This window comes from Lasioglossum baleicum, chromosome 9 (assembly GCF_051020765.1).
Source record: "Lasioglossum baleicum chromosome 9, iyLasBale1, whole genome shotgun sequence".
NCBI classification, from domain to species: Eukaryota; Metazoa; Arthropoda; class Insecta; order Hymenoptera; family Halictidae; genus Lasioglossum; species Lasioglossum baleicum.
Window position 1 is genome coordinate 12,529,664 of NC_134937.1, and position 22,803 is coordinate 12,552,466.

The following is a 22,803-nucleotide window of genomic DNA, read 5'->3' on the forward strand; positions in this document are numbered from 1 at the left end:
AAAAGTAGTAAAAATCAATTTTTAGTAATGTTTTTCACAATTCCGACCAAATGCATTTTTTCAAAACTTATTTATTAGACGTCATTTACTAAACTAATTCTTCTAGCCTTGCAGAGAAATTAAAGTCGTTTGGTCCATTCATAAAAAAGTTGTTCTGATTTAAAGTGTATGGAATCAGTTATGCTCCTTACTGTATATCATATCTTTGCGAATGCTATAAACGCGTAGAGATCTAGCGACGAATTCGTCTGCCTCTTGTCGAAGGTAGAATAGACGGATTGAAACCGAAACGGGTGCGCATCGAAATCACGGGTGTTCGATCGAGCTTGTGGACGTCGACCGCCATCATTAACCAAGAACAACGTCCCCTGTGTACGCACTTTTGCGATATACATAGAGCTGGAGGAAATTGGTGTCGATCAAAACACTGTTGTCGTTGAATGGCGTCGGCGATGAAATTTGGTTTCAGTGGACTCTTGTCGGGACAGTGACGGCTATGTACCCCCGCGCGTTCGCCGATTTCAATATAACCCGTTGCCGCGGCGAGCGGGTTGACACGCTTCATTTGAACCTGTCCGGTTAAATGGCATCGTAAACAATCGGCGGAAGACATTGCCTCGGGGGAATTCCGCGAAATCGTCGTCCTCTGTCTCTCTGTTTGACGGCACGCGAGTCATCCGATCAATCGCGATCGCAAAAACCGCGATCGGCTGGTTCGAAAAAAAAAGAACGCAGACGACGACGGCGTTGTCGCGCGCCGCGAGAACACGCAGAAAAAGGACGAAGAAAAATGAAGCGGAGGCGCCTGTTCAGTCCCCGGCCGATGTTTATTTCATCGGCATGAACGGCCGCCGGTGCACGTTCACTGAAGCGATTACCTCAACCGCGGAAATCATTGTTTCCGATTCAAGACGCGCGTATACTACGCAGCATCGCGTAACAGAATACTACATACGAACCATAAGAAATTCCGTTTCGTAAGACCGTTTCCGCTTCGAGGAGCGTCCTTGCCGCTCGTTCCCAACGATCCGCTCGATGCTCAATGTCGATGAATGGCGGGAACGTATTTTTACATTAGAACCTCGCCGAGCAACAATCGTTCGATCTTTCAGCTTGAAATGCCGCCGATTGTTGATCTACAATCTCTATCGGCGTTCATTCATGCTGGAGGAAACTGAAAAATGTTGGTCATAGCGAAAAATGAGTTAATCAGTTGTTTCACATGACATTATTTTAAACTGAATCAATTCAATGTAATTTTCACGATATTGTGAAAAATGATTATTAGTATCCTATCCTTTAAATATCTCGAAACAAGAAATATATGACATAGACCATTTTCATAATTACATATGTGCGTATTCGTAACAATAAAATCCTGTTTTATCCATTACTTCGAGCAACAACTACCCAACAAGTTTATCATTCCAGCAAACGCCATCCAACCCCCTCCTGAACATCGCCATAATTTCTAAAGGGAACATAATCACGTTCCGAGGCTGATTCCGAAACACGTCCAATCGAGATTGCGTCGAGGGATCAGAGAAGACTTCGGGCCGCGTTAATACCGTGAAAAGAAGAGGAGTCGGAATCAATATAGCTGGTGTGGCCGAGGGATGGAAAAGGATCACACAGGCGTAAACAAAAATTCCCCAGCCTCCCAGTGGTGCTGGAACGTGAACGAAGGATAATGGAAGCGTGGACTCTCCCTGTCTCTTCTTCTTTCTCTGTTGACCACGGAGCCCAGTCGGCGGCCGGGGATAAAATAATTCCAGCTCCATCAGGAAGCTAATCTCAGGAGGGTTAATCAGCGACGGGGCCGAAGAAGGCGTCCGAGAGCTGACTTTCGAGCCGGTAAACTTATTCCGCGGGCGTGCCAACTTCAAAAAGGAGGTGGCAAGAGCGCGTTCGTGTAATTACCGGACTGGACGAGAGACAGACCCTGACTTTGTCCCTGGGGTGCCATGTCGTCGACGAGGAGAACCAACCCCCGTCCACGCACAGTCGAATTGCGCGCTCCTATCCGGGGAGAAAAAAGAAAATGCGACCAGAAACCGAAAACATTCGGTTTTGGTAAGTCAACCTGAACAGGGACGACATCAAAATTGTCATACGATTATTCAAAACGGTTTTGTTATGTATTATTAAACTCGTCTGTATTTTATATATTGTAAAAAGCTCAATTGTTGTATGGGGGTTCAATTGGATGTTCACAATGTAAAAAAGATTACATAGAATAGATATAATGTGGGTTGAAAAATTGCTTCGAGTCCAAAGGGTTAAAAGTTGATTACACGTGGTGAAATTATTAGACTGCTTTTTTATCCGATAAAATAGCCTGTTTGGACCATCGAGGAGTGCGGGGATAGAATGTTTCCGACCTTCCAAGCCACGTGGAGAGAACCACAGTTTGACCAAGCTTCCTGTAGCAAAATTCCCGCCATGGGAAAGGGGGACGCGTCTCGGGCCGCTTGTTTTTCCTCGGGGAATAATTTATGGGCCCAGGTTTAGGTTTGCCGTCGCGGAGGGAGCCCGGCAAAAAAGTTCCTGGACGTGATCCGACGGGGAAAACCGTGCCACCGTCGCTGATAACGAGTCACCCGAACGGGAGCGGAGGGAACAGATAAAGGAAGAGGAATGTTTTGCCCTGGCGAATCCTCGTCCGAACGATTCTTCTTGGTCAGCTGACCGTATCGAGCACCGATCGCCAGAAACTCCGAGAATTCCTCGCACCGGGAAATTTATGGACGGAAAATTAACAAGACTGTCAACTCGCGACCACTGTTGTGCATTTCACTCGGGTTCTATAGTGATTCTACGGGAAACGATATTGCTCGACGGATGTTCACCTGAACAGATTGGCCTGTCCGGTTGCGATCTCTCTTCTAAGTTAATGTCTTCGCTATAAAGATTGATGCCGGCTCGGATGTTGCCAATTGTGCAAGTAGACTTATCCTGGATGGAGATGCTTTGTGGGAATAGCGATTCGGTACCTTAGAAAAATTGTGCTTTAAAAAAGTTTGCAAATTGAACATTTTTTAGAAGCGTAAAAAATGTTTTTCGTCCCTGCGTGGTACAGCGAAGGGTCAGAGTGTTTCCGAAGGGCGCGAAGGGTCCGCGATCGTTATTAAAATCGGCAAATATCGGTTTCACTGAAGGCAGGGACTTGTTGAGCGAGGGGCGAGGAGCAACAGGATCGGTCCGCGTACCCGCAGTTTCCCTCGAATTATAAGTTTTTCGCTCGTAAGATCCATCCGGAGCGTGCTAATATTGGCACACCGAGTGATTTTAATTTTACACTTAAGGGAATCGACGTTATCGAGTTTACTCAACGGGGCGCGGGATTCCAGCCGGCTCGTCTCATCTCTTTTCCTTTAGCCATCACCCCCAACCAGCCCCCGCCATAGCCCTTCGTTCTGTTCAACCCTGTTCTATTACTATCTCTCTCTTTTTCCGCCCTTGTTCTTCCGCCCTTCGATGGAAACTCGCGCGAGAAGTCACCGGCCGGAAGCGGTCGCGTAATCAATCGTGTTTCGCGATAACGTCCCGTTGAATCGCGCGAGCAGAAAAATAGGGGGGTACGAGCAAGCAATTATAATCGATTTTCCTCGATTAACATCTGCTCGTCTGCCGTCGTCGGATCCTTTATTGCCATCGTTTTCAACAGAGAGGTGAATCTCCGCTTTTCTTCTATTTATTCGCCAGCCTGAGCATTTGTATTTTGCGAAATCTTCTACAGATCGTCTAGACTGAAGGGCTAATTCAACTGAATCAATAAGAGCAGCTCTGCTTTTCTTTTATTTATTCGCGAGCCTCGGTATTTTTATCTCCTGCGAAATGTTCTACGTTCTCACGTTGCATAAATCAATAATAATTGTAGAAATATTTACATATACATTTCCTCGAATAAAGATGAGATTCTTCTATACAGATGTCTAAAAAACGAAGAATGCACAAAATTCACAGTCTAGCGATCATTACCATAAAACAGCTGTGTTTTGGCTTTCGTAACCGTGAAATGACGTTAGCAAAGTCATTATCGCTTGCGCGCGCCGCATAAATAGCATCGCACACACGGTATGACGATTTTCCAGAAAAATTTGCGTATCCACGTGTAATGACGCCACGGTAGAAACAGTAGCGTCATTCATAAACGAACGTTGCGGCGGATAATGTGTTAAACGAGTTAGTAAGCAAACTTGTACGGGAATCTTGACTTTGATCGCGCCATGGTCGGAGCAGCAAACCTTCTCCCAACGACGACGGTGGAGTTTCAAGTAATGACGATATAGCGGTGGAAGGTTCAAGATGCGGTCCTGAATACGATAATTAATCTTGGGAAACTCGGCTGGTATTCGTTGCACTGTTTAAAGTCTGTCCTGCGAGAGCCTCTCAATCCCGGGCCGAAAGAGTCAGCTTTTCCCGATTTTGATTACTCCCATTAATATTCGGACACTCTAAAAAGACGACAACTTCTTTATCTATTAATAAGGTGTTGAATTTTTATATTCGGTCAATATGCAAGCAATATTTATTTGAAAATTAATCATTACAAGACTATGTACGTTAAGAATTTACGTACTGCAGTAGACCAATGAAGCGTTTGGGATCGATAGATCGGAGACGTCGCGATCACGGCGCCGGCAAGACGGTCCCTGGTCAAAACGCAGTTAATAGTAGCGAAAAGGTAAACGAGTCGGAATACATTACGCAGGGGGATGGAAGACAGAAGGGGCAGGAATCAGCCCCGACGAAAATTTACGTTATCCGGCATCGATAATACGAGAAAGAGTGGATCGACCGAGCACGACAAACGCGGGCCGTTTGCATAACTTAATAGCCCTCGTAAAACTCGGCCACAACGGATGTCTCTGCGATTTCCTCCAGGATTGTTATGCCCCTCAATTTCCTGCGATGAAAACTAGGTAGCTCCTCCGTCCGTCTCATCCACTCCGGTGAAAATCGCGGGAAACTTTTTTTGCGCTCGTTGGAATCGTCTAAAAAGAAAGTAATATTTAATGGAAAGTAAATAAGCGATCGGTTTCAACGATATCTTCCGTCTTCTACTGGAAGAACCTGATCCAAGATTATGTTTCACCGGAGATTCGATTAAAAATCAATTTGGTTTAAACATGTGATAAACATAAATTTTCTGTGTTCATTAGGAAATAATGCACGGGTTACAGACACATTGTTGAATTATTTTATAGAATAATCGTTCTTGCAACTACACATATTTCTGGCCGATGTATGAATTCAGAAACAATTCAGGAGCCGAGCAACAAGAATCCCAAAAGCCATAAAGGGGGACTAATAGAGAATCGATGGACAGAAGCACACGTTAATAAATGATCGTGTACCAGGAAGGGGTTCGTATTTCGCAGGAACAGTATCGCTCAGAAATACTGGCCCGAGAATTGCGCAATTCCCAGGAACAGATTGCACCGTACGCGGAACGTTTCTCGAATTATGCGTTCGCGTCACCGACGTTTTCTGACGAGGTGACAACGCGTCGCTTCAATTTCCATCGGAGATTCCTGGCCGATTGTGTGCACGTTCGAGAGAAGAAAAAAGAAAAGAAAGACGAAGGTTTTTGCGATACAGAAACGAAAAGAGCGTTTCCTGTTCTATTACCGCCTCGCGATCATGACCCGATGACATTGATTCTTTCGCGGGGACCTTTGAACAGAAAAAGAACCAACACGTGCAACACCGATGATCTCATCTGTGCACCGCCATTTTACTGTGAGCACGGTACACGTGACCGTTCTCCAAAATGGCGGGCGACGGATTACCTGGTTGTCCTGTGTGCTTCGCAAATTTGTTCGCGTATTACTTGGTCAAATAATTTGCTGTACCAATAATTGACCACTTCTAGCGAAAACTTCCACGAACAAATTCGAAGGCAAGTTAAACCGACCGTTGGTTTCTTCTTGTAAAAAAAAATAAAATAGAGGTAAATTCTAACGAAGTCGGACTTCTGAAGTTGTTCTTTTGCACAGCGTCCGTTAGATCCCATTGCATTTCATGTTCAACACGGAAGCCGGCGCGGCGATTCGTTTGCATCTCGAAGCGTGCAAAGGGTCAAGATGACGTTCGTCCTCACTTCGCGGAGTCAAAACGGCGAAGAAGCCATGTTTGCGAAGCTCGCCTCGCCGTTTCCAAGAAGAGTTTTCTAATGCCCGTCGGCTCTCTCGGCTGGAATCGCGACGTATTTCTGAGTCTGCCGTTCAAACACGACAAAGTAGAATTTCGTATAATCGAAATGTACGAGCCTCGCGGCTCCCATGAATAATTCAGCAGGTTTTTGCTCGAAGGATTACGCGATTGTTTCCGAAGTCCTTGGCCGGTGTTTATTAAATAATATATCAGAAATTTGTCGGAGAGAAGCCGGGCCTCTGAATAATTGAGCCGGCTCGCCGAAGCGCACGCGCGCACTGTCAATATTGTATTTTTCATTATTCATCCCGGGATGCCACGCGCTGCCGTACACTACAATATCAGCCGTTTCCGTGATCGAACCGTATAACAGCCGCGGAGGAAATCACGAACGTATTCTCGAGTCATTGGATTATGCTAATGCCGCGTCCCCAGACTGCGCGATCAATTCGGACCTTCTAGACTTTCTGTCTTTCGCGCAGATTTCGTCGAACAATTCGTTTCACCAAAGTTTATAACATCTTCTCTTAATGGATACTTGCTTTCTAGAGTCGCGGAGTAGCCGCGCTTTGCGGATATTTTGTAGAGAATCTACATGGGTGCAGAAGTATCGCCGACGGCAGAGTTTACAAACATATGTCAATGATCTAACGAACCAATCAGGTGATTCAACAAAGGATTGTTTGCGAACAGATGGAATAAATATACGAGTCACGAGGTACGTCTTGGGAATTCCATGTTGGTATGCGTTTCGTGCTGCAACCCCTGGTCAGCTTGTAACGAACTGAACCTCGTGATGTACTAGGGTCGATATACTGGTGATGGCTTCTCTCTTTGTTTTTATCATGAACTCTGTATTCGATTTCTTTCATTTCAATCGTCTACCTAAGACAAGGTGTCCCCTAAGAAAAATGTCACGAAAAGTCAAATTGACTTTTAACATTTCTGTCAGATGCATCCCAGTCCCCATCGATCAGAATATAGCGTTTCTGGGGGCGCGAATCATGTCTCTCCTTGGAAATCGTTGTCGATCGCACCGCCAAGGCCGCCTCTCTCCTTGCCCATCGATCCCGACGCATTAACGTCTATTTATAGCGATAATAAGCAGAAATCTTTATGTAACGGCCGCTAACGGAACTTTCTGCGCCGAGTCTCGACCTACTTTTCGTCTTTAACGGCGCGCCGCTCCTGGCTAGAGCCGATTTCGGCCAATTAATGAGCCTGCCAGCCGTGCCGCGATATTGCCAGCGAGAAATTCCTCGCGAGCCCCCCTTGTTCTGCTATCGGGCTTGTGTAAACACCGACTGAAAAGGAAAGTGTCGGGATATTTAGAACGCTCGACCCAAACGATATAGGTCTCGAGTCTCGAGAGCTGGTGAGAGAGCTTGATCGTGGGAGGTCTCGCCTGGACTGTGATTAATCGTCCGGGATACTTTGGATTTATTAATGAAATTCCACGATGTAGACCGTCTGAGCCCTCTCTCTTCAAGATTTTCAACGGATCCGAATAGTAAACAACGGGGTGTCTCTTTACTTGCTCCTTGAATGAGCCCTCGGATGAGCTTGTAACGAAGCAGTTGTGGTTTGTACGAAGACACGAAATGAACGATGTCCTGACGCGTCTAGGACCCAGCCAAGACGTTTCCGAGGGCCATAATTCCGTGACTTACCCTAATCGAAATCGCGTCAGACAGCCACAGTGGCTGAAACCACTCGAATCCATCATCCCCCAGGGGGGTGTGGAACGATCCACGGCGGTTACAGCGGGATTCAATTAGAGAATATCGGCGGGACGGTGTCGTTTCCGCGGCGAGGAGGATTTTCCGAAGGACGATAGAAGCAACAAGTCAAAGATTCCTGCCACGTTCCACGAAAGACGGTGTGCTCGAAAGGGATACCCGGGGTGGTCCCGTGGTTATTACGGTTTCAACGGCGTTGCACTTATGTCACGTATCTTTGTTTGCACGTGCCCCCTGCCTTTCCCGCACCCTCATTCAACCCTGTGTCCCCCGTGGCCGTCCGCGAAAGAAGACGAAGTAACCGAGGAAGAGGTAAACCCGACGATTTACACGAGTAAACGCACCGCGTGCCGCCTGCATGTCGCAGATAACTTACACTCGTACCCGTTACCCGCTATTTCGCTGCTCCCCAACCCCTACTTCCCAACCCTCTCTCATCCCACAAAACCGTTCGAGCTCCTTAATACTGCGACTAAATTTGCTCGAGGATATTTGTTTCTGTCGCTCCATCTTACCTCGTGTCTCCTTCGCCCCTTACCTTTAAGACAATTGATTTTCTTTGGCATTTCGCTACCCCCTAGACGAAACTACCCCTTTGCGAAAACCACATGCATTGTTTAAACATCAGATTCGATACGGAAAAAAAGGGTCGAAGGATGACGACGCTCGATAATTCAAGAACTGCTCGATGCTGTTATTTATGACATCTGCTCATGATTTACGTTCAGCGTTTTCCACGGACGTCGCTTTGAGCGCGTGCAACATCGTAAATCATTTTCGCGGCAGTGAAAACGGCGAAGACGTTTATTAGCCGGTCTAAATCGAAAAATCCTGTACAAACAACAGTATCCAGAGCGGTGTTTGCCGGTAGTTTTCAGTGGAAGGAAAGTTCGGTTGTTATATAAAATAGGTTTTCGTTCGAGTTTTAATGGAATATGAAAATCGAGGCGCACCCCGCTCGTCAATAAATATTTATGTTTCCGAGGGCACGAAAATTTCTGGGAAGCTCGCTCGCCCGCGTGCGCTTGCACGGTAACAAACTGGCCGAGGCGCGAGCGGCGCGGCAGTTTGACCGCTATAAATTCTAAGGTGATCGCTATTTGACAAACAGTGCTCTCCCCTCTTCCCGTGTTCTCTCGGCCCGTGTACACCCATAACTCGCGGCGGGAAGTTAAATTTAATTTTAAATTGTGCGTCGCGGACGTCCCATAAACTCAAACTTCCTGAACCATGCAATCCTAGGAGCGGCGACTTTCAATCCTACAATCATAAACTTGCTGACGTTTACACGGCATGGTTCACCCATAAAGGGTTCATAAAAGTTTCCCCTGTCCTCCGAGTGTCCGAATAGCTGTTTCGGAGAAGGCATCCCTCTTTTCGTACCGGTGGACAATGAATTATTATATTGCTCGATACAGGGTATAATTGAATTCGATCACATTAAACATTTCGCTTGTTTTGGCAGACGGTCCAACGGAGATTGGTGATACTGGAAAATGGGATATTCGGTTCGAACAAGGTGTTATTCGACGAACAACGCGGGAAACTGTGCGGCCTCGGGATTGATCAGCGGCGTTCCACCCCCGCCGATCGTCGTTTCCGAATCAGTCCGCTGACGTGACTCCCGTCATCGCCTGTCCGAATAAAAAGAGCGACAAATCGGCTTTTATTAAACCCCTTTTCGCGGGCCGGTGTTTGCTTCCTGTTGGCAGAGAACTGCGTCCCTTTGATTGGCGCCGTTTGTTTTCGCTCGTTCGCGGCCGTCGATGGGAGGCGGGCTTTCAAGAGTCATTGTTTCTGGATCGATGCCTGCTCGTGTCTCCGAGATCCGTTTTTCAACGGGCGAAGTGATCGTTGAAAGTCCAGACCGAGAGGGAACTTCATTTTTTCGATCATTTTCGACAGAGGGGACATTCGCAGTCGACTATCCGAAGCTCCTCGCGAAAATGCATTTTCACGTCTACCACAAATCACACGACTAACTTCAACCCTTCGCACTTGAAACTATTTTCCCTCGAAAATTAAACATTTCTTTCGAAAATTGAAAATTTCTCATAAATTTTATGTATATGAAATTGGTATAAATACCTCGTACAGTACCTAAATCTTTAGTAATTGATTAGATATCGCAATATTTAATAATCTAAAGAATATTTTGAATAAGTTTTAGTGGAGCCTCAGAGTCGCCATTCGAGCGCTAAGGGTTAACATTAAATGCGAATCTCATTTTCCAGTTTTCCGCCCCAGCAGCTTCAGGGCTGGCTGCGTCTGTCCCGTTTCTCGAATTGGGGGGACGTGGGGGGTTGAAATACGAGAAACATATCTTGTCCCCGTGTCCCGGCGCGGTTCCACGCGTTTGAAAGAGAAGTTCAACGCGAGCTCAGACGCGAAAACAGACGCGGTGAAGTGGCGTGGGGAGAGGGGGGTTGTGCATCCAGCGTAAAGGGAGCCGGTCCCCAAGGAGCCGGTGCAACAAGTACACGCAATTCAGGAAAGTTGCGCCGCCGTCGATAAGGCAATTATTCGGTTGCGCCGCTTCGCGAGAACAATGCCTTTTGTCGGATGAAGCAACAACGGGGTTATATGGAAGACGGAGAGGGGGGTGGGGGGGAGGAGAGCGTCTTTATGCGAGACGCAGACACTTGTATCGGAAGAGGTGGGAGCTTTCTTCGACGGGGGGACGCTATTTGTCGTATCCAACCCCCGTTCCCGAAACATTTTTGTCCCCCCTCCACCCCACGGGTAAATTGAATTCGCCTCGCGCGTCGACGTTGAATAGGTACAAGATCGTCTTTTGTCTCCTGTACTCGTGCGCGACCTTGCCGTGACCTAGCCTGTCTGCTGGATTGATCTTTGCGAGAAACCCTTCATGCACGGGATATCGAAGAATCGAAGTTCTTGCGAGTTGCTTAGTGGTTTCGCGCGGTGAAGATGGAGCAATGTGATTTTAAAGGAATTGGGGACTCTGCGTGGCTTGGAGAGAGTACAGTCTGCATGTCTGGTTTTTTTAAATGAAGTATTCGATGCAGGGTCGGTTAACACTTTGAGTGCTAGCTATTGTACCATGATTTTTGCCGAACCAAAACTACAACCGGCTCTTCGATTAGGCTAAAGCGAACCGCAACCAGAAGCGAGTTTTCCCGGGTGTGGCGAACGAGAATAGGGTATAAGGAAACAAACGCTTGGACACGTTTCAGCTGGGGCAATTTCCCGCGCTTCCGGTGCGGCGGAACGAGCGAGACGCCAGCCATCAGCTCGGTAACTCGATAAAAATGCAATAACTTCGCAGATTTAGCGGGAGCGACGCGTCAGGGTCGCAGTATCGAAGAGGAAGGTGGTCGGAACAGGGGCGAGGTTGTTGTCTGGCGACCAGGAGAGAAAAGACGATATTCCTTTACTCGCGGCGGGAGATTCGTCCTCTTCCACGGCACGTACGCTCATTTCGCGTTTTTGTAGCAGCCGCGTTTTTCAAGATCGACGCCGTCCGTCGGGGCGGCGTAAATAAGAATGGCCCCGGTCTCGGGTGAACGTGACCGTTCGTCGCCTCGTTTCGAAACATCCTCCGTCTTTTCCCATTTCGCGTCGAGCTTTGCTCCTCGGTCGATGCTCATCCCTCCGAACATATTAGCTTGTGTGCCGAATTTTAGAACTATCGTTCCTTGAGAAAACGGAATCACTTTCCGAACGACCGAATACGTTCACTAACTCGTCGCGCATTAAAATCGCGCTGAAAAAAAAATTTAGTTCAGGATCTAATAGAATAATCTTGCTACTTACCGTGACGGGGCAATCGCGTTCGCTGGCGGATTCACTGTCTGCATCGATCTCCTGAAATAGAACAAAGGAAATCAGGAATGAAACACGGATCTCGAGCAGATACAGAATTTTGTCATTCTTGTGTATTCAGATCTCACGAAAATTATACGAACAATAAAAGCATCGGTTAGGCCAAGTGTTTTAATTTTTCTTGGAGTTGGCAAAGACCACGGAGAAATAAATAATTTCCCGCACTTCTGCATGCACTTTTACGTCCTCGATATAATTGCAACCCAGAAATAAACGACGCACTGCGCGCGTTCATAGAGTAATCCGAGACGCAAATCCACGGGGATGTATTTTCGGTGCAGACATGTGGGCAGATAATAAGACGAAGCTCTGCTTGCCATAAACGAATTTACGGTGTTTCGGGGAAGTCTAGGATTTCATTCAACCGCCACACTTTTCACCAGTTTTACGCAACTCGCCGAGTACGTCGATCATCATCGCCATTCGTTTCCTTGTGTTTCATAAGTGCAGAAAGATCAGTCCAACAACAAATGAACTTAAATTTTATGTAAATGTCAGTTGTCCAATCCAGTTTTCCCAACAAGTATCAACCCGAAGTGGAATAATGAACACCCAACACCTTAAATACCTCCTTAACCGCAACAATGTTGATAATTTCATGAAAACGCTATTGATTTACAATTTTCTATTAACTCTCCGACTATGAATAATCGCAGGAGCCTCTATGATTAACCATCGAGAAACAGTTGGCTCGAGTCGCCAACTTTCACGGCTGAAAATGGATTTAGAAGGAAGAATTAGTTGTCGATGAATTAGCAGAATGTGTTTAGAACGAGATACTATTTAGAAAGCGTCTGTGTTTTTTCGCGATATCGCAATTTATTTCTCCCTTTATTGGGTCTGTAACGCGTTCGGAGGAACTTTCCCCCGTTCATTTTCGCCAGGCGATTGCTTCGCAGAAACGCCGAACTTTTTCTTGTCAGATCGACGTTCGATTCGAGACGCAACAAGCAGGAGCCGAAAATGAAAGTCCATCTAAAAATTGATTCCACATCAGCGAGAGATGTTTAGCTGTTCGTCAGGCGGATCAGTATATACATAGCTTCTCGGGAAAAAGTTGCTTGTTCGACGAGTCGCGTAAACTGAGGAAGCAACGGTGTCTGGGAGACTCGGGTCTGCTGCTGGGAATCTGCTCTGCGATCAAAGGAAAGAAATTAATAATTTGTATAGATGCCACTTTCACTCTTTCGCATCTCAAAGATCCAAATAAAATTCGTTCCACCGCGAATACATTTATCTCCCAATTAAGATCGAATGCGTCGCGATAAAAAATAAATTTACGGACCCTTTAAAAAGTTAGTGCGATCGTATTGTTGCATCGCTGGTACTACATACAATGCGCGCCAATTTCTAGCGGAGCTTTGTCTTTCGCGGACCGTTTCTCTTATGCAAATAATCGTCGGAGAGAAACGATCGTTCGATGTTGCGGTAGATCCGATTGCAGCCGGGAATTAATTGTTGCCGGGGGATTTATCTGATCATTGGCTCGATTCTCCGTCTCGCGAAGGAGAAAATAGGCGTTTATATAGTAATTTATAAACGCGGGCGAGGTGAAAGCGTGCCTCTTCGTTGTTGTTGCAATTTGTCGGCTGACAAACGGCGGCGCGGAGATCCTATCGTTACAACGTCCTCTTATTCTGTTTTTTCTTCTTTTTTTTTTGTCGCGCGTAGTAACGTGGGTGGAAGAAACAGGCGAGTCAACCGAGAGATGTGCTGTTTAATCGGGGCCGAGCAGAAATCGCGATTCGAATAGTAGAACTTAATAAATTGCAACCGGAGTTCTGCCGGATGGGAGAAGTCGGATTAATTTTCGTCGAGGAGCCCGGCCAGCTTTCTGCGAAACGATGGAAACAATAAATCAACCTTATCGAATACCTCTCCGGTACAAGCGAAAGAAAACATCCCGAGCGCCGACGTCTACTTCGGTTCCACCGGTCTTCAATAATGTTTTCTTCAACAATGTAATTGCTGAACTTGTCCCGGAAGAAAGTTCTACTACGGCGGGCCATGAGTGCCGTGCTGCTTTCGCAACGCAACCATTCGAAATTCATTGGGAACCGGTGAAGCAATTCATTACGACGATTATAAATTCTTTAGGAAGTATTGGCGAAGCTATTTTTATTTGCATACAGATCCACCGCCTTTTTAGAAGAATCGCAAGAGAGTGCACTCGATGGCAATAAATTTCATGGCAATAAATGCACGAGTGAATGAATATATTCAACGATATCCCGTAAAAGTAAGCTGAATAAAAAATCAAGAACGTCTTTCCCGAGCGTCAGTCGATAAAATCATCTAGCGAGCGCGTTAAAAATGCAACCTCGTTAAAAATCGCTTTTCTCACATTTTTATGAAGTAGGGGATGAGGCGCAACCTGTAACGTTCATTTCTGGGAGAAGAGGGGGCGAGGAACGTGACAAAGGAAACGCGATCGTGTCAAGGATAGAGCATTCGAGGATCGTCGATCCGAATAATGGGAAGTGCAAGCCGCGGCTCTGGCAAACGCGGCCGAAGACTCTCTCTCTCCGTTTCTCTCTAGCTTCTGTCTCTCTTAGTTTGGCCATCTGCGGAAATCACTGCGGTCGTTGTCTCGGCGGGCCGGCGCGTTCTCTTTGCTCGTGGCTGCACGTTCAAATTCGACCGCCCCCGGCTGCTGCGGTTCATTCATCATCCCGCGCAACGGAATCCACATAACTGGAACACCTTTCATCCATCACGTCTACGGCGGCCTCCGAGCAGCCAGACGGCTTCATACGATTATCCTGATCCATGGGCCTCGATCTTTATTTCGACGAAGCCTGCCGCTCGCGCTCTCCCTCTCTCTCCCTCTCTCTCTCTAGACGCAGTTATTAACTCTCATCCGTCCCTCATTTCACGAACTGAACCTGTCCTTCGGCGTCAAATTGACACAGTGGTAAAAGATCGATGACACAACAAGATACACAGATATTTTTCGATGTCTTTTTTAATGAAATATAATGAAAATCTGACCAGCTTGACATCCTTAAAGAATGACTCCAACAGCGACGGAGCTCTTCAACAGATAAATTTTCCTTTCTGTCAACGCGCTTAATCCAAAGGCGATTAAACGCGTTGCATAACGAAGACACGCAATCGGTCATACATTTCTCACTGGAACGTCATCCGCACACATCATCTAATTACAAAGCATGCGCGGAAACCGAACCGTAACAACGAGAAAAACATGATTAGACACATCGATCCACTACCAATTAGAAGCTAAGATATTCGAGTAGAAAATTCTCCGTGTTGCGATAACTCGATCGATCTCGAAATCCTTCCCTTACGAGAAATGATTAATTCCCTGTGAACCATTTACATTGAAATTAAATGTGCGTGTGCACGCCAGAAACCCCGAAGAGGTTAAATCCTCGTCGCACGAGTCGACAAAAGAGTAAGAAATCGCATCGATCACGGAACCCTCGGATCAACTCGTGCACCTTAAATTGCGTTTCGCGATCGTCGACCAATCCCCTGATCCCTCGAATAGCACACACCCCAACGACGACAACTTCGCCGTCCTCGTTCGTCAAATGATGCACGACAGCGAAACGGGGACCCGGTGTTGTCCCTCTTTTCACAACCTCGCTCAAGCCAATGTTGTGTTGTGTAGCCGTACGGCTTCCCTGTTATTGCCGGAAATTCGGAGTCGGCTTGACCGATCGCCGGGGACTCACGAGACTTAGCATAGCTGAGGTGTGTGCTACAGACTGCGGCCCCCGCTAAGGTTTCACTATTATTGGCTAACCGATAGGTTACCGTGTCAATCTGTCTAGACTGACACGTGTCGCGTGATCGATAACCAGCCCTCGAAGCACCGGCCTGTTCTCGATCGACTTCTTCGTGCTCCGGGGAAAAAACATCGTGCTGCGGGCTACACCGGAGGATTTAGCGGGTCGGAATCAGTATAAGTCACCTTTTTTACGCGCTTAACCCTTCCAGGATCGTATCCCAGCATTGTACATTACTCACTCCGGAGAATATTTCAAAATGTCTTCCACCAGATCAGATTATTCGATGGTCCTCTTATTAGACATTCAAGGTGGCTAGGAAAAATAACAGATCACCAAATATGAAAATCATTAAGCATTCTGCAAACGCTGAGAACTCAACCCTGGTTCACATATTCTATACATGATTTCATAGCATTTAATACAGACTCGAATTAACCTGAAGTAACTAAAAACACGGACCATGTAAGATACGGTGTTCACATAAATTTCTAAATTTGCATTAATTCAATCAATTTACTCACTCCATCAGGCAATTTCGAGACGATATCGAGCTCAGGCTTTCACTTCAGCGCATTCACGTTATATTTTTGGAATATTTTTCGACCGTCGATACCGATGTAAACGCTGACTTCCCGGACATTTTGTGTGACTATAATATTTGGCCGATAGCTGCGAGCCTGAAAAATGTTTAACTGTATGAATAGCCCGCCATTCGGTATTATCGTTATCTCGCGCCGTGATTGTCGTTTAAATATTTTTCAATCTTCGTCCTGCGACACGACTGTCCTATCTACGCCGCGATAAATGTTTCGGGTTTATCACCGTAGAACGTTTTCTCCGGCGTACTCTCTCCTCGACTCCCATAACCGTCAAAAGCGAGTAAATCCTCTCGGCAATTACTCTCGCGGAGGGCAGATCGATTAAAAGCCGCCACGGAGACGAACGCGTGTCGTTAAACAGACCCCTAACTATATGTATAATTTTTTAGCCTCCCATCAACGCTCACTCCATCACGTAGAGGATACAAATGAAATTCTTTTTATTGGACACTCGGTAACGAGGTACTTCGACAAATCGTTATGGGTTAATAAGTCTGCGGTTCATTTGGGGCCTGTCTATTCCCGGCGATAACGCCATAAATGCTGGGATCGGGATAGCGGTCAACCACCATATTTAAGCTGAGAGATCATTCATTCATTCTTTATAGTTCTGTCAATTTTTGTCGGCAACTTGTTTTAGCACATTCCGTGCCGAGCCGTTTCTGTGTGTGTTTTGTTCTCCACTGTATTTTTTATAACGTCTCCTTCTTTCGGTGGAAATATATTCTGCAGTCTTAAACCCGTCATAAAATATATGTTTTTAGCGCATTCAGTAAATATGTCACCATGTTCCACCAGTAGTTTAACGTGTACCCAGTCCACGATTAATTGTCTTCACTGTTCTGGGCTTTTAAAGAATCAGAAAAAATTTTGAAATGCGTATGGAAGTCCCTAGTTGAGTATATTATATAGCCTCGAACAAACCCGTGTTCCCGAAACAATTTCCAAAGACCGTGGAGCCTCGGCGAGGTCGTGAACTCAGGGTCGTTGTAACCCGCGGCGCGACTCGCCGTGTCGCGCACATTGTTCGAGCCACGGCTGACGTAATTCATAAATATTCGCCGACAATTGGCCTCCTCCGGACTCTCTGGCGTGCTCCCCTCCGGGCCCGGTCCCGGTGTGTCCCGGTGTCCGGGAAGCGCTTAAGAGATTAAACCGGACGGTTCAAAGTTCTTGTCTCCCGTGTAAACACTTTAATGGCGGCCGAGGAGAACGGGCTGTGCACCTGTTGCGCACACCCAACGTCCGCCTCGCCGTCCCGAAAAATATTTCGAGCTCACCGGGGCTATCCTTCCACCGACGCCGACGTCGACGTCGAGGAAACTTCGCTTTTTGCCCCCTCTGTCCCCTCCACGCTCCCTCCACGAGCCATTAATAAAATTCGCGAGCACGTGTCCCGCCTGGTTTCACTTTGGCGAATCGACCCGTGCTTCATGGACCTCGACGCTGAATTAGCTGTCCCGCAAATTTCGGGATCTACCACTTTTTCATGGGCCAACTAGCGACAAGCTTCAATTATGGTACAGTCAGTCCTCGACTTACCCGGTTAAAATTCGTTCCAGCGCTTTCCGCGTGAAGGTCGAATAGTGCCTGGACGCCATCACTGAAATAGTTATTAGTACGATCTGCTTTGTACATACTGTAGAGGGTGTATAAAAAGTAATAAACAATTTTGCGGCAAGTTTCTCTAACAAATGTCCACCGATCCAGAGGTGTAGATTCACCCCTACGACGAATCACCATTACTTTTTATACACCTTGTACGTATGTACTCGTTTAGAGAAGCAAATTCAAATCAACTATGCTCATGGAAAATTTCTCACTGATAAATAGCTGAATGCCTACGCAGTATACAAGCAAAAACACTTATCTTCTCCCGTTCTGGCAACCGAGAAACGAATTTCACGAATCGGAATTGCTTTTCAGATTCGCTTCTTAGAATCCGCGTATCTATGGCCTTACTTTGCCACATCGTTCTTAATAAAGAATAGATTATTTAAAATTGCGAGAACCGCTGCTGTATCTCGCAGGTTTCTATCGAGCGAAATAATCCCCAGCAAAAGTAGCGCGCCGATTCCAGAGTTGTTTAATTAGAGGATGCAAATGACTGCCTAATTTGCATCAGAAGTAGCCGGGCGAGAGAGATCAGGCCGGAACGAGGACGATTTGTCCGCGGAGCTGGGATTTACGGTATCCTGGAACTCATTGATCGGAAATACCGAGGAACAGTGGTCGTCAGTGAATCGACGATTGGGAACCGGTTTCGTAGCCGGATGATTTATAGTTTCGAAATAATCGTTAGATCTGTGTGCTTCGACAGTCGCCCTCTTCTTCGGACACCGTAAAGATCGTCGATCGTGTAGACACTGTAGACTGTGTAGACCACGCTGACACGACACATTTCGGTGGTAACAACGCAATTATCACTAGAAACTCAGCCATTCAACGGTCACCACTCGACAGAGGAGCCTAATCGCCCACGAATCTATATCCCCTTCTTTAGTCTCGATGACTGGTCGATTTGTCAAAGCCGAATTATAAAATCTCAGGTGTTACACCTGTTCAATCGTCCCCGCTATGATTCAGAATGTTGGAATGTTTCCTCCTCGAAATTCCTCTCGGAGTTTCAAAGTACCATCGAACCCTCCAAGGTTAATTAATTTTACTTTTTAATTGGACGTGTGGCGATAGATGAAGTGTTTACAACTGACAAAGTGTTTATATTCCGTATTAAAGTGTTTGTTTTTAACAGATTGCTAATGAACCAGAATTACACAGGCAGCGGTTCGTAAAAATCATGGTTAGGGATCTCATGCGAGACAAACATTTTCGTAAGTAATTGCAACGGGAGAGAACAGGAATCGAATAAAAATTGTCGTTACACAGAGGTACCAGGTTTTAATAATGTATTATACATCATTGTATGCTGTATAAATTATACAAATGCATTATACATCGTGTATAACGTAATTTAAGCAGTTCTCTTTTGGTGGGCCAAGAATTTTATCTTAATTGGGCGGGCTTGTTAAAAAGAGTCGATAAATTGAGGAAGCCTGTATAAAAATAAAAGTATTGATTTGATTTTTCGATGAAAAACAAGCTTCGATCTTTTAAGGAAGATGATCATTTAAAATAAATTTAAGAGTCTCGAAAGCTGACCTCGTCTTTTACATTAGGTCTCGCATAAAGCGATTTGTTTAATGCAGAATTTCTTTGGAACGAAATGTTGTATTTATATCTGTAAGTTTTGTAGTTGGAATAGCTGGGAGGAGCGAAGGGTTACGTCCCGTTTAATTGGGGATTTAATTGAATTGGAAGCGTTTTTTGTGCGTCCACACAGTGGCTAATGTAATACGTAATTATTCCAAAGCAAGATGCCGATGATAAATGCGCGGTTATTGTTGCGTCATTCGGGCATTGTTGCCGAAACAAAAAGATCGGGCCACAATGGGCCGAGGAAGCCCAGAAGCGTTACAAATTCCGGCCCCGGTGAATTTACAGCCGTTCCGACTGGCAACCAGGCGGTTTTTTTTTCGAAAATCATCGTAAATTAATGCTCGATTATCGCATAGGAAAAAGTGACGCGTAATTACATCCATAAATAAGCGGCGAATTATCGAGCGGCTTGTTTTGTATAATTCACGCATTTGCAATTCCGCGAGCGGACAGAAATATTTCCAAATTCTTTCCTCGATTCTATCTCTCGTTCTCCGTCTTTCTCTCACGATATTCCTCGGGTGTCGTTCTTTAAATAACCTGTGAAATTGAGCATCGAAGATTTCGTCGAACAGATAACGATGGAATTCATGATTCGTTTACCGAAGGCGAACGGTCTCTTTCCAACAAAGTTTCACTTTTCCTTGTAAAGCGCCTTGCTCGCCGGCGAATTATCGTGCGGGAATTGTTTCGCAATGGCGTGGCGCTCGTATTCGCGATGAATATCAATATTCATTGCTTTTTTTCAGTCACCTTGTCATTGTTCGGAAGTGTGTTGTCTCGAGTACTCCGCTAAAGGTTACTGCAAATTCCAGGCGAGCTTCCCGAGAATTAGAGCAAGGTGACGCGTGATGGATTTTTGCGTCGTTCCCTTCGACTTTCTTTTATTTATTCTTTGTAATCGAAAAATTTGTATCAAGTCTCCTATATCTTTTTTATGTGAATGCTTTAAATCTTTGAATTTCATTGCTCGCAGAAGTTCGATCGAATAAATAAAAGTCGAGCATTAAATGATCGACTACATTTACCAAACGAAAGTTCCATTACCTAATCGATAACACGTGATTGCGGCGCGATAGTGAAAGTTTTCGGGGTTGATTCAGCAAAGTTTACAATCGGGTGCGACTGCATTGTTTCGAGTGCATCGCAATGCATTGCTGGCTTGGTTCGGTTCGGTTCGCACTCGAACACGGATCCGCGAATCGAAGTTAATATTATCGAACGGCCGCCCGGGTGGTATTAACATTCCAATGCAGCAATTATCGCGAGAAATTGTTCGAGAAATTAATTTCGCTGTGGCCGGCCACGGTTCGGGGCCCGCGAACGATAACGCATCAGCTAGTAGAACAACAAACCGTGCTATCGCCGCGAGATATCACCGGTCACGATCGTCACGGAAAGTGACGTGGCGAATCGAGCCGATAAGGTCTATTGTTCGACGATCAACGGGCACACTTTGCTCGACCCTCGAACGCAAAACCTGTAAAACGGGAGATTAAAGTGTTTTGATCGGCCAACGACGCACAAACAGTTCGTTAAGCGACCCGGCTCTCGCGTAGTCCGAGTTCTACAGGATCGTTTTAAACGTTCATTGCACTCTGCGCGATGATGTTTCTTCGAAATTATGCTTGTTTTATTATTTGGGGATATCTGAGCAAATCAAAGAAAAATGAAGAAAATCAACTGTTCGAGTGAATCCAAGGTTTGTGATGATTTCCTCTTTTTAAGTCAAGGATAACGTGCATCCTCGTATTTAGCGAGGAGGAAATCCGCAACTACTTGGGCGACCTGATTCCTTGACAATCCTCTGAAACTGTGTCTCGAACACAGCGATATCCTCTGGTCCGACCTGATTCGTATGTTACAGACGTTTGATATTGCTCCGGTTCGACGCAAGAAAGAATTACTGCGAAGGCTGAAGTATGGTCACGGTGACGATCGCAGAGGGTGGAACGGGACCAAGGTCCAACAGCAGGCAACATCTGCGCCCTACATCCGCATTGCAATCCAATATTAGCGATAGAGGGTCTAGGATAGCGAGATCACTTCGCTGGGTGCATGTTAATTCAGCGTGGAATAAATTGTAGTCGCTCCATTTATTTCTGAGAACTAGAAATTCGATGCAAATCCTCTGTATCGCGCCCAATGAAGCTAACCTAATACCTGATGTGTACTGCTTTCGTTAACTTCATTCTGATCTTTATATCTTTTTCATTTTCTACAATTTTTTCTACTACTTGCTGCTAACTTCTACAGAATACTAATTACGAGATAATTGAACTTTGCATACTCGCTGAAATGTTTAAGAAACCGTAAGCCAGCAGAATTATTCAGTGTTTTGTTCCACGAGTGCGCAAGTGTCGCGTCTGAGAGCTCGTCGGAATATGTACATTGTATTCGTCGATATGAACGTAAGAAGTAAGAAAACAAACGTCATCACCTGACGTCTGCGCACGGCAGAAGAACGAAAAACCTTGTAAACAATGAGACTATTTTTCCTCGGAGGAAAGAAGCCTCTTCCTCCAGTCGAACGTCAATTGACCGATTGACGCGCGGAACGTATGAATATTGATGGCCAAATTTAATTCACGAATTCAATTAATAACAACTGACGTCCAGGCCCGCGCGTCAGCGACGATCAAAATAATTTTTGAGTTGACGCTCCCCGGGGGGGACGCGTCAGTGTCACCACGTGGGGAGGAGGATTGTGACGCACCGACGACGAGCGTCAATGGATTTCAATAATTAACCCACGTAGCTGGCTGATTCCCCAACCGACAGACATACAAATCGGCACCTAAGTAATAACAACACCGCTTTAGCGCTGCCCGGGCGCGTGTCATCATTAGGCTGCAGATTTTCATCAAATTAGAGCTCTGAACTTTGAAATATTCGAATCTGAAAATTCTCTAATTTTTAAACATTCAGATATTGAAACTTTGAAATATCTTTTTGTTTTCGACAATGGACAACCCTAATCTCGTCGGACGCGTTGATTTAGCCGCAGTTTGGTCACGGCCGATGCCACGACGGAATTTCTCGTCGTCATCTACTAGATCCGAATCAGGGGTCCGCGTCCGGATCAACGATATCCGTGCGTCCGATACATGAAATTACACGGTAATTGCCGGGCAACGAGTAACGACGCGACGGAAGGATACAACATCTTCTCCTGAAGAGGAGGCCTGTCGGCTTGGCGTTCCACGCTCCCGTTACACGGCAGAATTTCCCGGGCAGAGTTCCGCTGATTAAGCTTCCATGCCGTGTTATTATTTCTGGAATGATTTTAACGAATTAATTGGCATCGAATTCCCCGGCGATAATCTATGCAAACGTATTCGCCGTTTCGCATTCGCGTTTGCTCGATGTTGGCCATGCTTCTGCCGTCCAACATTCCTGCATAATGAAATCCAGAAAAGCAGAACTGATTGACGCTTGTTACATAACATTAAACTGGAATTCCGTCGGCCCGTAATCGCAACAAGTAGT

General features: G+C 45.9%; 1 protein-coding gene and 1 long non-coding RNA gene across 3 annotated transcripts in view; one reads left to right on the forward strand and one right to left on the reverse strand.

Moving 5' to 3' along the window:
• Pdk1 (Phosphoinositide-dependent kinase 1) overlaps nucleotides 1-22,803 on the reverse strand; it is a 578,009-nt gene that overhangs the window by 192,111 nt on the left and 363,095 nt on the right. For both annotated transcript variants that reach the window (XM_076429674.1, XM_076429675.1), the window contains one exon: nucleotides 11,676-11,726. In XM_076429674.1, coding sequence (XP_076285789.1) covers nucleotides 11,676-11,726 — 51 coding nt within the window. The remainder of the gene's footprint in view (nucleotides 1-11,675; nucleotides 11,727-22,803) is intronic.
• LOC143211745 (uncharacterized) overlaps nucleotides 1-22,803 on the forward strand; it is a 163,118-nt gene that overhangs the window by 93,381 nt on the left and 46,934 nt on the right. The gene's annotated exons all lie outside the window — the stretch shown is intronic.